This window comes from Lycorma delicatula, chromosome 11 (genome assembly GCF_047948215.1).
Source record: "Lycorma delicatula isolate Av1 chromosome 11, ASM4794821v1, whole genome shotgun sequence".
Taxonomy (NCBI): domain Eukaryota; kingdom Metazoa; phylum Arthropoda; class Insecta; order Hemiptera; family Fulgoridae; genus Lycorma; species Lycorma delicatula.
In genome coordinates, this window is record NC_134465.1 from 39,847,551 (window position 1) to 39,866,282 (window position 18,732).

The window sequence follows — 18,732 nt, forward strand, 5'->3', positions numbered from 1 at the left end:
ACAAATCAACATACATGGCATTTATAGACTTAGAAAAGGCATTTGATAACTGGAACAAATGTTCAGCATTTTAAAAAGTTAGGGTTCAAGTGTAGTGATAAAAGAACAATTACTAACATTTACAGGAAGCAAAGTGCAACAGTAATAAATCAGAGCATAAGAAAGAAGCCACAATAAAAAAGGGAATCTGACAAGATGTTCCCTATCCCCATTACTTTTTAATCTTTACATAGAACTAGCTGTTAATGATGTTAAAGAACAATTTAGATCCTGAGTAACATTGCAAGGTGAAAAGATAAAGATGCTACGATTTGCTGATGATATAGTAATTCTAGCTGAGTGTAAAAAGTCCTTCTTATGAACTATTACATGAAAATAAACAAGAACAAAACGAAAGTAATGAAATGTAGTCGAAATAAAGTAGATAGACGACTGAATATAAAAATAGGATGGAAAAAGACTATGGTGGTTTAAGAATTTTGTTATTTGGGAAGTAGAATTACTAAAGATGGACAAAATAGGAGCAATATAAAATGCCAAATAGCACAGGTGAAACAAGCTTTCAGTCAGAAATATAATTTGCTTATATCAAAAATTAATTTAAATATCAGGAAAGCATTTTTGAAATTATATATTTGGAGTATGCGTCGCTTTATATGGAAGTAAAACTTGAATGATTGGAAAACCTGAGAAGAAAAGATTAGAAGCTCTTGAAATGTGGTGCTAAAATATAAAATATTAAAATCAGATGGGTAGATAAAGTGACAAATAAAGAGGTAATGTGGCAAATTGATGAAGAAAAAAACATTTGGCAAAATATAGATAAAAGAAAAGACAAACTTGTAGGCCACATCTTAAGGCATCCCTGGAATAGTCGCTTTGATATTGGAGGGACAGGTAGGTAAGAAAAATTGTGCAGGCGGGCAACATTTGTAATATGTAAAACAAATTGTTGGGGATGTAGGATGTAGGGGAGGAGGGTATACCGAAATGAAACAACTGGCACTAGATAGGGAATCTTGTAGAGCTGCAACAAACCAGTCAAATGATTGAAGAAAAAAAATAAAATAAAATAATGATTTCATATTAACGTTAAATATAAAAATATTTATCAGATTTTTTTTTTTGTAACAAGAAATTGTTTTTAACATTTAATTTTTTTAAAATATGTTATTTATTTATTTATTTTTTTTTTTTAGTTATTAGAAATAGAAAAAACTGGTAAAAGATTGTTGGGTGATTTATCCGGTTGGAAACAGCTTTATCAACAAATAGAAGGTGTTAGAAATGAATTAAAACAATATCATACTGATTTATTTGATACATGGACTAGACAGACTGGAGCTGCTATCAGTGAAAGGAGTCTCGGGTCTGTATATGATTAAAAAAAATTATATAAATTATATATAGATTAGTGTGTATACTACACACTAATTTTATAAAATTGTTAATAAATTTAACTTAATATATAAATATTTCATTTATAAAAATCTGTCTTGCAACTTTGTAATTTGTATGCTAACTTACACAGTTTTAGTTACAAGTTTATTTCATCACATGCAAATGTTTCATTATTATATACAAATTTATCAATAGAATGTAAATCATTAATAAATAATAATGAATAATCACAAAATGAAACATTGTGAATATGTTAACAATGACATGAAGTTATTATGTTGAACGTTGTTGGATATTTCTACTTGAACCGTGTTATTCAAGGTATTAGTTCAACCTCTGTTTATGTTTTAATTGCATTTATATATTTCCATTTTATGAAGGTAATTGAATAATATTTAATTGTTAAACAGTTGCTGTTTTTTTTTTTAAATTTAAAGCCTTTATATATTTCAAATTCTTCAGCTGTTTACATGCCCACCTTAATTGTCAAAAAGTATCAAATATTCAGAAAAACTGAAATTATTGTGATTATTAGTTAATAGTGATAGAAGTTAGCTACAAAGAGCAGAGTTGAAATTTTTAACTAGTATAGATTAAAATACTGGAAGGGATAGTGAGAAAAATTAAAAGATTGAGAAAAGTCTGGTATTTAGCTTTCTGGTTGGAGTAGAGTAGTTTTGGCACCTACAGATCAGATGAACAAACACCATGAAAAATATGGAAATAGAGGGACACTACAATTAGAAAAAGACTATTACCATGAAAACAGTGGATTGATCAGTCAAAGAAGAAGCAGATAGTAAATTTGGCTTAGAGAGAAAGCGGTTTCCTCAGAGTAAGTCTGTTCTTAATGATTTAACTTGGAATATCCTGAAGTAGAGAAACATTAAAAAAGAAAATTATTTGCCAGATGTAATGCATAATTATCTTTTGTAGTTGTGATATTATTTTTAGGCAAATATTCCTTAAATCTGTCTATGAATATTTTTTCCGGCTTGGTTATTGTTATAATACCTTAGCTTTTTAATTGTGTAATTAATTTTCAGTTTGTTTTTTCATATGTATTTTAGTGTAATCTATAAATTACTGATTGTGTTAAATATTACAGCATTGACATAAGCTTCTTGAATTAATTTTGAATAATATTTAGAAGTAATTTAATGTTGTAAGTTTTTTAATGTTATAACATTATTTCAGTTTCTTTTAATTTTATTTTTCTTTTATCACAGCTATATGTTTGATTTTATTGAGCTGTCACAAGAGCTTAATAGTATTATTATTATTCTGCATATAAAACCATTGAAGAAACTACTTTCTACAAATGTAGATTAGATGAGTGGCTGAAATGCAATGCATTCTGGAACATAATGGGAGAACAAAATGTTATAAAATGTTATCCAATGCATCAGGTGCTGTCATCGTGTAGTTTCATTCCCCTACTACTACTGACACTCCAAAACTAGTTGACCCCCATACCCTCTATTCTGTCAGTTGCCATTATTATAAAGATGAGTATGCTGCTATGTCAGTGGGTCTAAAACAATGTGCCGAGATTCAATTTTTAATAGAAGAAAAAATGAATGCCAATGATATTCATTATTGCCTAAAAGATATTAATGGGGTTGAAACTGTGAACTGAAGTACAGTGACTAGTGGGTGATAAAATTTTATGCATTAGAAGTAGGTAAAGTGAATATTAAGGATAAACCTTTTAGTGGTCAATTCAGTTTCTGTGACTGATTAGTCACAGAAGGTCATTGAATTGATTCAAAATGACTGCTACATCACACAACAGCATATTACTACCTAGATAGGCATGTCGTAAGAATGAGTAAGACGCATTATTGCTCGATTGGGTTACCATGAAATTTGTTCACATTGGATGCCACATGACTTGCAGAAAATAACAAACAGCAATGAAAGGAGTGTTTTAAAGAGCTTCTGAAATGTTATGTGATGATTTCTTTTTCAATTTTGTGACGGAGACAAAACTCAGGTGTATCATATTATGACTCAGTAGCAAAATGACTGAGCATAGAATTCTGATACCATGGTTTGCTACAATAAAAAAAATTTAACACACAACCTTATGTAAAAATAATTCTATCAAAAGTATTCCAGGATTCCAAACACATGCACGTGACCAATTACTTGGAAGCCAGGTCATCATAAATTCTATGCAACATAAATTGAGGTATTAGAATACTTTAGGAGATGTGTGTGTCATATTCTATGATCCTTGGAGTTGAAAATTCTGCAATACAATAATGTGTAGCTGCCAAAGTTGTTAGTTCATGCTACTGCTGAAGTTGAAATTTGTTACTTAGTTCTTTCTGCAATTAAAAAGGGTTATTAAGGATATTCATTTCATCACAGATAATGAACTGAAAAGGCCATTGATCAAGGAAATTCCACCAGCATTCTTTATCGACAGAATGAGAAAACTGATTTATCTTTTAGCTATAAATGATCACTTTATAAAATGTACTTTTATGCCATTTTGATTCATTTGAGGATCTCTTTTCATTTGCGAGTTATGAGTGACTGTGCATTACACTTTAGATATCCTTCATATATGTTAAATGAATATTTTTTATTATATTGTTTTTTATTCAATAGATTGAACACAGATGAACCGGTCGTTAGTTTTGAACAAGGTAAATTAATGAGAGTTAATTATGATCCACGGCTTGTTAAATTGGTCAGAGAAGTACGTCAGTTGTCTGTGTTAGGGTACGTGATACCAGCTACTATTGTTGACACTGCACATCTTGCCAAGGATTTCATGAAACAGGCCAGAGCCCTACAACAGGTAGGTATTTTGTTTTCTTACTACAAAAATAAACATAAATGAGTGTTTAAATTTAATATATACACAAATAAAATACATTCTATAAAATATGTTTTTTATTACAAATGTTAACAATATAGTTTAATTAAATGAAATGTGAGTAAACACACCAATAACTGTGATGTTACTTATTATAAAAAAGCATTTTCAAATTTCAAATTGTATAAGAAATTATTCATTACCAGTTTTATAAAATTATACATTTTTGGTGAACAATTATGTCATCTTCTAGAAATGAATGAAACATTGTGACAGGTGAAGGAGTTTGAAAAGCTTTGGAAAGATGTCCATACGTAGGTGATATTGGTACCATTATGGATAATTATTTGTAGAGTCCTGACAACAAGGAAGAAATGATTCATACAAGTGCAGTACTTTTTATAAAAGTTATTCAGCGCATGATGATTGATATAGCTTGAACAATAGAAGTAAAGTTTAATTTGATTTAAGTTGGAGTAATGCAGTGCTAAAAGTAGTCAAAAGTGCAATCGTACAGCTATTTCAAGGAAATGTTTTTTTAATTTATTTTATTATTTGATATGATGATTTATCTCAAGTAAAATATTCTGGAACTGAAATAAACCACCATTCAGATAGTGGTTCATCAGTCAAATTACCTACAATAATACCATTAAGTATTATTGTAGGTAAGGAAAAAACAAGAAATATAAAAACCTTGATGTTTTTCAAGTCTGTATAAGAAATATTAGAAGTTCAAATAAGAGTGGTAAGCTTCATAGGTTAGGGTTAGATGTAGTAGGGAGTTAGTTAGCTATGTAAGGCGAAAAAAATAAGGAAGATTTTTTGTTAATAAATAATAAATTAAAGAATACAAACACAAAAATAAATAATGGAAATGTTGAAATTGGAATAATATTAATAACAATGTAGGAGAAAAAGTATATATTCGGTTTAATTGGGGTGGATAAATTGTGTTATCAAATATATCTGAATCGTTGGTGATCAGAAAGAAAGAGAAAATTCAGATAGTTTTGAAATGTAGTTGTGGCGAATGGAGGAAGTGGAATGGATAAGAAATGAGAGATAATAAAATAAGAAATGAAGGGAAGTATTGAGAAGAATAGGAGAGGAGCAGAATTTGGTGAGGATGATAGGGAAGTAAAAAACATCTTCATTGGAAATCAAACTTACATCCATCCTCTTCTGTAGATTATTAAGAAATTGCAGATGAATAAGTAAATGAATTAATAAGATATGTAAATAGAGATTTAAATTTGATTCTCATAGATCTTCTATGAGAATACTTATTTTTCTATTATTACTTATTTTTCTATTATTTACTTATTTTTCTATTATTAGAAAAATAAGTACAGAAAATAAGTATACTTAGATTTGCAGATGTCATCACAATTGTGGAAAGCGAACAAGACTTTGCTGACTTGTTACAAAGGATAGAGAAAATTTTAATATAGAATAGAGCTTGAAGATTAATGTAGTGAAAACTAAAATAATTTTGTGCAACAAAAAAGATTGAACATATTCATGTATTACTCAATGGGAAGGAGATTGAAAAAGTTAAGGAGTTTGCATGTTTGGGGAATAAGGTTACTTACTAGCGATGGATGAAGTAAAAGAGATGCAAGTTAGCTGGATAAATTAAGCAAAACAGGCTTTGTCTTCCAGGAAAATCTTATCTTCTTCTAAAGCTACTTTACTAGAAACTAGGAATTGAAGAGTTATATATGGAGCTTAGCGTTGTATGCAAAGAAGTCATGAGATAAGGAATGTAATTTGTAACTATTGCCTTTAATTGTGAAAAATGCAGGAATTGGAAAGATTTGAGAGTGATGTAATAACCTTGTTAAAAAAACTTTTTTTGTAACATCAATGAAATAATCTATTTCTGATTAATTTTGCTATTTTGCAATTAACTTTTTAATTGCAAAATAGCTGTAACATATAGTTTTTCGTTATTAGCAATATTGCTAATAATATACTTATAATTAACATTTTTTAATTTTTTCCTTTTATGTGAATTAAAATTTATTTTACATCAATTGTGGGTCTTCATTTTTTAAATTGCTTGAAAATCATTCTCATTTAGTGTTAATAGACTTGCACTTCTCTGATAACAAATCCTGTTTTCTTCCCACCTTACCTCAGTAATTTCTACAACATCTTGCATTAATCTATCCATTTTTCCTTTTAAATATTTTTTACTTTTCATTTAAATTGTAAAAGCAATTTTTTTGGTGATACATATTTAATTAGAAAAAGGCTTGAGTTCATAATATTTTTTTGTTCTGCATGAATTCTTTACTATGTTTAAACTTTATTTATGAATTATAATTAACTATATAACAGAATAGGACTGGGGGAGGGTATCAAGGAGTTATTAATGTTGAAATATAACTTTTTCAACCAGCCCTCAAAATATCAAACTCCCACACAAGAGAATAGTTCTTTAACCCTCTGCTGCTGAGGCATGCAAAAATATTAACTAGGTTTGGTTTTAATTTTAGGTAGCTACATTTCATAATACGATTGGAGATAGAATGATAATTTCACAAAGGCCAATGATGTTATCAGCTGCTGTTGAATTGGCAAGATTAGTAAGAGAACAACACAGTGTGACTTGGTCTGACACAACCGCTGTTGATTTATATATAGGAAGATTGCAGGCAGCCGTGCAACGTCTTTATACAGAAAATAATAAATTGGCTGCGTTTCATGATCAAATTTTACAACAGGTAAAAATATTTTTTTAATTTTTTTATTTAAATTATCCCATTAACTGCCAGACATAAAGGTATGCAACTTTTTTGTAAATAAATTCTTAATTTCATCTGTTTTAAGTGTATAAAACTAGAAATATTTTCATATCAACAAAAAAATCAATTATTACTCAGGAATAAAATGGTTCGTATACGTATCTTTGGCAAAAAGCATGCAAAAATTGTTTTTTCTGACGAATACAGTTAGAAAAAAGAAAAGGCAAGACATATGAAGAATTTATATTATAATTTATTAAAATAAAAGTAATACAGTTACAAATGAACAATTTTAATTTTGTTTTTTTTTTTACAAAAAGATTATTTAGTTTCTTTGCTGCGAATGAAATTCTTGAAAAGATTTTGAATGTAGGTGCACTTACATTTTATACACAAAAAATTCTATAGTTTTTGCATAGCTTACATCTTTGTATTGCTTTTCTCACATGTTCTGAAATAACATGTGCCCTATTTGATCATAATGAACATCTTCTGGCAAACTGTTTTTTGATAGATGACTCTTGGTTGCCATTGGTTATCTTTAAAACCATGTGCCAAAGATTATCTTTACTTTTTTCTTAATTTTCAGCAATACTTTTTTTCACTCTTTATCAGTGATAATAAAAGAGAAGACCTAAAATCAGTTTGACTGATTTTACTGTTATTTGCAACTTTCCCATGAATTTACTAGAATTGGTAGCATTTATAAACAATGGCCACCACCATTTTTTTTCCATGCACTCAAATTCTATATTTTCCAATACTATTGTCATAGGAATCAGCACCATCTGTACTTTTAGTACATTCTATCATTAATGGCCAAAAAATCACGGTATCTTTCTTTTTGTTTTTGATAATGGATGTATGCTATTGTGGATACTGGCAATTGTTACCACTGGATTATTATTCCATCTAGCTGCTGCAATATTTGTTTACCATTGGTAAGGATATCCCTGGCAGGATTCAGAACTGGTCTGTAGTTGAAGACTGCACAAGCGATCATCAGCTAATAGTTTTTGATTTGCTAGATGGGCTGCACAATGTTTATAGATGGCACATTCCTGTTTAGCAGGGGCTCCTCCTGTGCTTCTTGCACAGGAAGGTGGGTTGGCTGAAGTTTTCTAATCTTCTTGTGGGCAGGCTTCGAGTATTCATTCTGAGCTTGGATGAGTTCCCGTCAGAGGACCTGGCAGAGAGATTTTCCGCTGATAATTCCATTCCCTGAGGTACAGGTCAGGAGAAAGTAGCTGGTTGGTGGACTTGGGACTTGACTGTGATGAAGCGAACTGTAGGTCAGCTCAGGAGAGCTGCTGAACATGAGGGTGATCAGTGTGCAGTTTTACTTGTGGACTATTGTAGGAAAAGGACTGAGTATTCACAATAATCAGGAAAATTTTCACAAGGTTAGGTCTTCTAAGCATGATTCCTGGTGTTCTTTTGTGTAAGAGCAGTGACCATGTGTAAGACCCATGTGGTGTATCCATTGTCAGAGCATGTTGTACAGGTTTGAGACTGGAGAGGTGTACCTTTAGCTGGGTGCCTTTCTAGTAGATTTCATATACTTGCTCTGTACGTTGAAGGACAGTGTACAGGCTTCCCATGGAACTTCGAATCTTTTATATCGACCTTCATAAGCAGGACCGGCGTGTTGTTTACGCACACTTGGTCATCTGTCAAATGTCTGTTGCTCTTCTCTGTTGTATACGAACTTCTTTTGACCTTCTGGTGTGATGGTGGTCACCTCATCCCATTGAGGCGATTTCTCTGTTTTTGGGTACTGCTACTCCTTGGGTCTCTAACTGTCTCCCAATGAGCAGTTTGCTTGGTGGCATGTGCCGGTCGTGGGCATATTGGCCCGATTTCTTAATCAGCACGGGACACTCTTATCCCAGATTAGATATTGAACATCCTGCTTAAGCGCTATCGTCAGTGTCTTCTTCACCTCCTCATTACGATGTTCCATGGGATTTACCCATGAATTTTATAAGAGTGTAGTCCAGTTTGCAATGTATCATTATCAGCATAACTTCTTCCACATTCTGTTGTCTGAGCACAGTCCTGTTATCTGCCAGGAGGGCTGCAAGATAGCCACAGCGGCAAAACACTTCCTCCTCCAAACAGCTAAAGATTGTGTCTGTGTCAGTTCAGGAACGGACCTTGCCTCTATCCAGTAGGAAATCAGGTCAGCTGCCACCATTAGGAACCTGTTGCCTTATTCTGTTTCTGGACATGGACTTTTCAACAAGTTTTAGGTCTCCGAGGTCACTGATTGTCTGGTGGAGAGTTTGGCCCTCGTTTGTATTGGATGCATGTGTGCTACTGCCAGATGTGCTGATGAATGTCCTTTGTAAGGTCCTGTCAATCGTAGTATTGGCGGATCTGCCCGCCAGGTCTCTTCTGCTGTGGGGTAACCGGCTTCTGAAGCATTGTGGTAGAGTCATATGACAACAGAGCCAAAAAACTGCGACGATGTTGGCATGCCAACATCGCCAGAGTTTTTGTTAGGTTTGTAGTACAATATCTTTTTTTACGTGACTAATAAATTCCTAAATTTTATTATTAAAACTTGTAAAGAATTTAATTCTGAGAAAATTTATGTCATTGAAAAAAAAACAAAAAAATCAATTTTTATTATTAAGAACAAAACTTAACAGAAAGATGTTAAGAATTTGTAAAAATTAAAAACAAATAAATTTTAATAAAATAAATTTAGACCTTTGAAAGTTTAAAAAATTTTAATTTACTTTAAAAAAAAAATACTCACTGTGGTTTATACTGTATTAAATTATGATAAAAATTTGAAAATTCCCCCCTGACATTGATGCGCTTTTCAACTCGTTACCTTATATTTTATCTCGCCAACCAAATGATCTCTTCACTTTCCTTGATGAAGGCCGCAGGATTGAGAATGCAAGCAATTAGCTCACCGCATGTCTACATTTTGCTTGTATAAATCGCATTTCATTTATCCCCCATAAACAGTAATCTTAGGGAGAATAGTTCAGTGATCTAGGTGGCCAGTTTACTGGCCCTCTACTTCCAATCCATTTACAAGTAAATTTTTCATCTAAGAATTGTCTTACTTCATTGGTGAAATGTGTTGATGCTCCATCAAGTTGATAGTACATTTCAGTTTGTTTTGCCAGTGAGAAATTTTCAAGCATTGTAAGAGATTCATTGTTTAAAAATTCCAGATAATTTCTCCCCAAGACAAGTTGTCCTAGTATGAAAGAGAGCTTATTAATTAGTGGTCGACCATGCCAAACCAAATGTTCATCGAAATTGTTGCTGGAAATTTGATCAACTATAGCATGTTGTAGGTCTTCTTCAGACCACCAATGTAAATACCATGTGTTGTTTATGACATTGCAAAAAGTAGCTTTGTATGGAAATAGTATGAATGGAATTAAGTGGTAATTATTGTTAATCCTCCTCATGAAGATTATTTAAAATTCCACAAAATGGTTTGAACTAATCCTCCATGATCCCTATGTTGGTATTCATACAGTGTTATTATGAAAACTACAAGAGGTTGAATTCTGGGACCTATTTTATATGATTTTTCAGGTCAAAACCATATGAAATCATCAACCTCTCATATAATGCCTTAAAAATTTCAGTATGACCTCATTTCACTGGAGAAACTGAAATCCGGGAAACATTTTTGCTAGCTACAACTTGATAACAAAGCATTTTTGAACATATGTTTGTATGAACCTTTTTCCTTATTTCAAGTTCTATTCCCAAATTTTTTTCCTTTACTCTTGAATCACTCTGAATTTTTAATAAAAAAGTTAATCACTTGTGTTATTGAGTTTTGGTGTATGAGCTGTTAACTCAATCTGTTGCATTAGAAAATGTGTGAAACTGATACTTACTAGCTGAAGTACTGCTATGAAGTTTACAGAAATGTCTTGATGTTATTGACTTATGTTAAGAAAACTTATATTAAGAAAAAATAGGAACCAGTCATTTTCTGTAATTACTCCTGATTTTTCGCAGAATAAAGTAATCATTCATAAAATTATGCAAGTTTTCAGAAAACCAAATTCTGCTGTTCTGATGTTTATCTGTAAAAAAAATTACTTCACCAAATAAAAAAAATAAAAAGTTATTCTTGTAACTATCTCATATTTTTGTAAATATCATATAAATGATATTTACTTATTTATGTTTAAGGTATGTATCTAATTAACCAAAAGGAGTTTTAGGAACTTTACAAGTAAAAGAAATTATTTTATTTTTAAAGTAATAAATTTATATTTTGTTTACAGGTTTCTGATCTAATGGAAACAGATCTACTGAGGCAGCAGCAAAAATGGAAAGATGGTCTTCGTTATATAAGAGATATTATTTCACAGGTTGAAGAACAGGTACCATTTATTTAAAATTTTTGTTTTTTACTTCTATCTACAGTTTTTGGAAATTTACTATTTTTTAAATTTTATATATAAGAATTTCTGCAATAATCTTTATGTTTTTTTAAGAGAAAAATATTAATTGTTGATTTCTTACAATTAAAGAAACTAATAAGAAACTATAGAGACGCTGACCCTACACTGCAGGGCTATGGAGACTGCCACTGCCACCGGAGGAAAGCTCAGTCTGATTCCAATGGATGAATTGTAACTCGCCGACTACAGCCAAGCCAACATCTCTGGACACCAGCATTTGGACTCAACAGCCCTTCTCAGGGTTATCTCTCCAAACACACAAATGACCTTGAAAAGGGTTGTTTGTGTTTGGGTTACCATTCCAAAAATCACAAACAGCCCTTTTCAAGGCTACTACAAGGTTCTAAGGTGTGATGGAGCAATTTGGCGACAAAATGTTATTGAAACAAAGATCTAATCATCCCGATGAAAGCTTCCTGAAGGATCAAAACAAGTTTGATAGAGTTGTTTTTTGGATTACAGCCTTACTGTTTTTTCTGATTACAATGGTATTATCCATTATGAATTCTTACCACAAGATTGTATGGTCAACAAACGTAATTACTTAGCAGTTGAACACTGTTTACATGAAACAGTCCAAAGAATAAAACCTCAAATATGCTCAAACAATTCTTGTATTTTGCACCATGATAACATTCCAGCTCACACTCATTATTAATTCATGATTATTTAGCCAAAAATAATAATAATAATAATAATAATAATAATCTTTATTCCGCAAAATAAACTAATAACAAATGAAAATAAAATTATTTACAGTTTTAAATTTCTAATACATAAGCTTATTAGATGCACAACCAAGCAATATAAGATAGAAGTAAAATAATAAAAGTAAACCATTATTACATAATCCTGTGGAACTAGGTACCCCCTACAGTAATAACTGTGTTGGAGGTTACCATCCAATTATTTTCAGTGAGTAAAATAATAAACCATTTTAAATTATTTTATTTAAGTACATTTATATATTTTTTTTATTGAATTCATTCCTTTTTAGTTTTCTAATATGAAATCATGGTGTGTGCACTGGGATCATCAGTTGTATAAAGCTCTAGAACATCGATACCAAATCGGATTGGAAGCCATTAATCAACATCTACCAGAAATAAAAATAGAACTAGTTTACAGGTAAATGGTTACTACACATTTTTTTTGCTTTTCTTTTTTTATATAACCTTTCCTTTTTTAAAGTCAATACTTATAAGACCCATATTCCTGTGTACCTATTTTTTATAATCAAAAACCAACTTTAACAACCCAAATACAGAATTACAATGCAAATGAAATGACCTTATTTTTCTTTTCTTTATTCCAATAGCACTTTTGTGGGATCCCGCATCATCAGTTGTGTATAAATTATATAAAATTACATATCAAAATAACAATTTTTTTTTTAGAAAAAAATTAAAAGAGTAATGTAACATTGGCTGGCCAGGTTAGAAGATTTATTCTAATTATTTTATTTTAAAGGTTATTTTGAATTCTTAATTGATGTCATATCTAAATATATGTAATTATTTTATTTAATTGACTTCATGTTTTCTGTATATGATAGTAATTTTAATTTTAATAGTTTAATTTTTTCTAAAAAAAAAAAAAAAATTGTTTTTTGATATGTAATTTTATCTAATCTATATACAACTGAAGGTATGGGATCCCACATAAGTGCTATTGGAATAAAGAAAAGAAAAATAAGGTAAGTATCATTTCATTTACTTTGTAATTCTGTACTTGGTTATTCAAATTGGTTTTTGATTATAAAAAATGCAAAGTTTCCTTTGTATATTAATCATGCATAAAAGCTATTGCTATTTATTGGAAAAACAAACTCTAATTAGTGTAACTACCAAAGTATAATTAGTAAGCCTAATTGATATAAATATATTTAAATAATTCTATTTATATTAAATAATGGTCATCTTATTTGCATATTTTTTTTTTTAGGCAACAGAAATTACAATTTAATCCACCGATGGAGGAAATACGTATGAAATATTATCGACAACTGAAACATTTTATGTCTATACCACTTAATTTTCGTGGAGTTAGTGATACACATATTTTCCCTTCAATTATTGAACAGTAAGTATTTACAATAATATATAAAAAATAATCCTTAGTTAAAGTTTAACCCTGGATTATATTGGGAACTGCTGGATTCATTTACATTGGTTCTCTATTAGCATTTACGGTTTACGTACTAATAAGCCACAAAGACTACAAATTTTTAAAATCACATCATAACAGTTTATTGTCATTACATTTTCTCTTGCTGATCTCTAGTATCTACAGTTTTCTTTAAAGATAAAGTTTCAGTAAGTTAGCAAATGAGATTTGTCTGAATTCTTTCTCCCTTCACCATTTAACTCATGAATAGTATGAATGTAAAAATTGTTTGTTTAAAGTTGAATTGTAATAGTTAAGGAGGAGTTTACCATTGTTAGTACTAAAATTTAATAATTTTTTTTTACAGAAGGAAAGGTAATTCAAAAATTAAAAGTCCATACATTTCAGAGCTACATTTCAAACAATTTGTGTTTGGGATCGATTTTGAATCCAATTTTTTTATAATTAAATAGGCAAATAAAATATTAAATCTAGAGCTCATAGGACAATAAAAGAGAGGGAAATGTATGACAGAATCTTGTAAATTAGGTTGGTTTGCCACATATTAAGACATCTATTTTAAGTTAATTTGGTGTTAAAGAAATATGTATAAAAAGAGAAAAATTGGAACATACAGAATGTTTTTTTTTTGGGAGGTCACCACTGGGATCTTGAGAACCAGAAAAGTTACATCTTGAACCCATAGGAGAAGACACCTGTCATGTGATGATTCTGGTCACCATCCCACCCACTCTGTACCTAGCCCTGATGGGCCTTACCAGAAAGACAAAACATATCCCTCAGCCTTGTTCTTGCCTCAGTCATGATGCCACCGATGCAAATACCACACGTGATATTTCCATCGGTGTACTACAAATACCTACTACATTAACCTAACAAAACGTAAGAATAACCCAAGATATAATCAGTTCTTAAACAAGACTGAATGACTACCTAAATTATGTGCTGAAAACCTTAAAATCCCACCAATAAGCGAACATGCTTTAATCAACCAAAAGGACCCTAAACTAAACCTCTTCTACAACTATGTTCAAGACCAAATATTTCATAAAACCTACCACAATGCCCATTTGGCCTGGTTCTTCCAATTTTCTCGTAAATCTAATGCAGACCGAATAATATTGAACCTACACATTACTTCAGTTAGCTTTAGGTCATCTCTTGCATACTCGTAAAATAAATGGTATGCATCATCTAGTACCCTACAATGAGGGCACAGACATGAGTCAACCAGGTTGAATCGAGTCAATCTGTCCTTAAAAGCACCATGCCCCAAAAGAAATTGTGTTATGTATTTATTCAGATATACCCAAGAGACACCCCACAAACCTTTTACATCAGGGAAGAGGCCATGCGTATAACTCCCTTCTGCTGCCTCATCCCACTTAGTTTGTCACAATTCAAAATCGCATTGATCAATCTCTTTCACTTTTTCCGAAGTGAAAAACTCCCCAGACTTCTTAGCAACATAACATTGCTGCCTGAGATGCTAAGGCATCTATCGGCTTGATACTAGCATACTGGTTATCATTAATACCTGGCACAAAGTTAATCTCTCATTTATGTGGAGATGCAGTATCTTTTCAAATACTTTACCGAGGACCAACAGCAACGTCAAAGGTCTGCATGAGGAACCAACGGTGGAATCCTTATCGCCTTCTTTAAACAGTAGTTCTACTATTCTTTTTTTCAACACCGTGAAAAAGTTCCCTCAAACAGAAACCTATTAAACACATGTGTAATCATTCTTACACACACACCTTTATTGAGCAAATGAGGAGTTCCACTGTTATCCCATCGAAACTGGAGCAAGGTGCCTGCCTTGCCCCATGCAAAACCACAGATCAACTGATGCACTTTGACCTCAGCAATCTCCGATGTTAATACATCCCCATGAAATGAGGCAACAGCACGCTGCACCCGCAGATGGTATGCGGTTTCTCCCACCATGTCATTGTCTGGCAATAAGTCATCTAACACTTTTTGTAAGATATGTGTGAAAACACACCTGATCAGGTTGAGCAAGCAGACAGAAAAATGTCCTTCTTTCATTTATGTCCCAAAACTCTGAATATGATTCCCCAAGGATCCTTATTCACTTGCTCGTGTACAAACAAATGCCAGGAATCCTGTTTTGCAATTCTAATCTCATGAAAGTAGGAACATCTACATTCCCTGTGGTTATTTTCCAACTCTGCTCACTGCTCAGGATTGCTCTCTCTTTGAGCTGCTTTCCACAAACGGCAGACTGTCTGCTTCAATGTAGTTAACTCCTGATTCCACCACAGTGCAAGCCTCTCTAAACCAATACTACATGGAATCAAACACTTGGTAGAATCAGTGAAAGTTACTGACAGTTTTACTGCCAGGTCCTCTAAATCCAAAGCATCCAAACTGCTGTCCAACTCACAGAGTGTGCCAAAAGCCTATCAAAAACTTTTTCCAAACTGCACGTCTGAGCAGAAAACGATCTGATGACCTGGAACATTAGATTGGTAGTCCTCATTCAAGCCACCAATGACCTCAAAAACAATTAATCAATGATCACTTGAGGAGTCAACTACCTTCCAGTCACACACATTGGCAAGAATAAACTTGCCCAGAAAAGCTTCAGAGAACTTTAAACAGGAAACTTTCCTACCTTTTTGAACGCATTAAAAATACTCTTCTGGTTTGTTTGAAATCATCAATATTAAAACCAGTTTATTTTAATGGAAACATATTTTTATAACATTTTCGGATTAAAAACAATTCAAGACTTTTTCTTCAACATTTTTCTATAAACACAACCGTTCAGGTCCAACACCTCATCTTCAATTAAAGTTATATCTACCAACAGTATATGTAACCTATAAATTAAAGCTAAGTCCACAGTGTTGCAATTGTATTCTTTTTTTATTGTTTTAATGGAGGTGTATTTGAATAAAATCTCACTATTTTTAATTAACTTTTACCAAAAATGTCTGTATGTGTTTTACTAAAAATGTCTGGAATGTGATGAGCTGGAGAATTGTTGTGATGAATTTTCCAATCGCTATTCTCTCAAAGCTGTAGTCTTTGGGTCAAACAGGATCTCTTAGCTGATGAAGACCAGTTCTGTAGTACTCTTTATGGACACTTTGTCCATGAGCAGTATACTTATGATGAACTGTATCTTGACAGCATGAAGGTCATATTGATATTCTATTTTTACTATTGTCATGACAATGTTCCTCCGGCCTATGCATCACAGTTTATCCACAAATTTTTGACAAAACACAGGATCAAACAACTTCAGTAGGCTCCTTAACCATATATGGCTCCTGGCAATTTTTGGCTGTTGAAAAATGCTTTCAACAATGGAAATATCATTGGGATAAATATCCCAATGCATCAGACGAGACTTACTTTGAAGGAGACAAGTCATTGAATTCAATAGGTTAAATATTTTTGTTTTTATAAATCAAAGTCTGATACCTTTTGATCACACTCTTATAATCAGTTGAGAATGAATTATTTGCTTCGACCAGTTTGAACATCTTTTATTCATAGTTATTTATTTTTTCTTTCTCTAGTAATGCACACAGATTCAGAAGGGTATTTGAAAGAGCTGAACAGTTGTTTAAAAAATTACAATTGTTGTCTGATGAATGGATTGATAGAAGTGCTCTTGGTAATGTTGATTGGGATGTACTTGTTGAACAACATCTTATTGACGCTCAAGATTGGGATATTAATTTTAGAGCTTCTAAATCATGGGGACAGCAAATCGCTAAATTACCGACGTAAGTATCAATTATATTAATTCAATCACAGAAGGTTATGAATTATTGTGGTGTTTATTTTTAGAAATCTTTTTATTATGCATATTTTGTTTTTAAAGATGCCAAACATGTAATATAAAAGTTTTTGAATATAAATCCATCTGTCGTTAAATCAGTGTGCAAATATTACTACTATGTGATAATGTAGCAAATTACAACTATGCCCAATATTATAAATAAATATATTCAATTTAAAAATTATTTAATGTTAATAAGTAATTCATATTAAATCGGTTTCAGGTATTTTTTTTTTACATTAAGTTTTAAGATTTTATAACACTTCTCTTTCAATTGGCACTAAAATTAATTAAAATAATAAGCGACATAGACTTAATTATTTGGAAAGAAATTTAATATACGACGCTGTTCATAATTAAAGAAAAAAATTGTTCACTGACAATGAAACTAATGCACCTTTTCTTAACATTTGACAAATTCAATTTATTCTATTAATAGTTTTTCTGCTGTTGCTGTTTGTTAAAGAATGAACATTTTTTTATATCAAAAAGTCTTAATTTGAAAATTTATTTTTAGTTTTGTATCTTTTATGTTTATATTAAAATTATATATTTATGTAAATGCGTTCAATTTCTGTCTTAATAGTTTTTCTACTGTTGCCATTTCTCTCGAATTATTGAAAATAGATAACAATTAATTAAATTTGGATTTATTAGAAGATAATAATAATACTCTTCTATTAACTTTTACAAACTTGTTAAAAAATAAAAAATTTTTTTGTATCAAAAAATCATAATTTGAAAATTTTAAATTAGTTTTGTATCTTTTACATTTATATTAAAATTATATATTTAATAAATATACCAAATTAATAATTTTACCAAATTAATAATGAACGCATTTATTAATAATTGATTTATTTAGATTAAATTTTTTGAAGTCCATTTTTATTTTTACTTTGTATTTTAAATAACTGTATGTATAATATAATATTTTTTCAGCCTCCACAAAGTACAGAATTAGAGAACACTCCTCCTACCTTTATTTTTTCATCTTCAATATGTTTTTGGGTCTAAGCCCATCTTCAGTGATATTTTTTAATAAATTCTTCATTTGTTTACATTTATACTTTATATTTTTTGCTTGTTACATTTTATTTTGTAAAAATTAACAATTACAACAAACAATTTTTGTATAATTTTCTAAAAAGAGAAAAATTCTTTTATTAAGTTTATAAACTTTCTTCCAATAAGATAGAGAAGAGCAGCTATGAAGAGAGAGTTTGCAAGTTTTGAAAAGTTAAAAAAAAAAAAGCTTTGATGCCAAAAAGAAGCTGATTGTTGTGAAACCTATTTATAACCTTGAATGGTGAGACATCCACTGCAGGGACAGTTCAGTGAAAGCCA

General features: G+C 31.0%; 1 protein-coding gene across 1 annotated transcript in view; it reads left to right on the forward strand.

The window, feature by feature from the left end:
* btv (dynein cytoplasmic heavy chain beethoven) overlaps nt 1-18,732 on the forward strand; it is a 220,129-nt gene that overhangs the window by 22,498 nt on the left and 178,899 nt on the right. Inside the window, exons 8-14 of the mRNA XM_075378958.1 lie at nt 1,200-1,369; nt 4,021-4,213; nt 6,736-6,963; nt 11,259-11,357; nt 12,436-12,566; nt 13,383-13,520; nt 17,120-17,329. Coding sequence (XP_075235073.1) covers nt 1,200-1,369; nt 4,021-4,213; nt 6,736-6,963; nt 11,259-11,357; nt 12,436-12,566; nt 13,383-13,520; nt 17,120-17,329 — 1,169 coding nt within the window. The remainder of the gene's footprint in view (nt 1-1,199; nt 1,370-4,020; nt 4,214-6,735; nt 6,964-11,258; nt 11,358-12,435; nt 12,567-13,382; nt 13,521-17,119; nt 17,330-18,732) is intronic.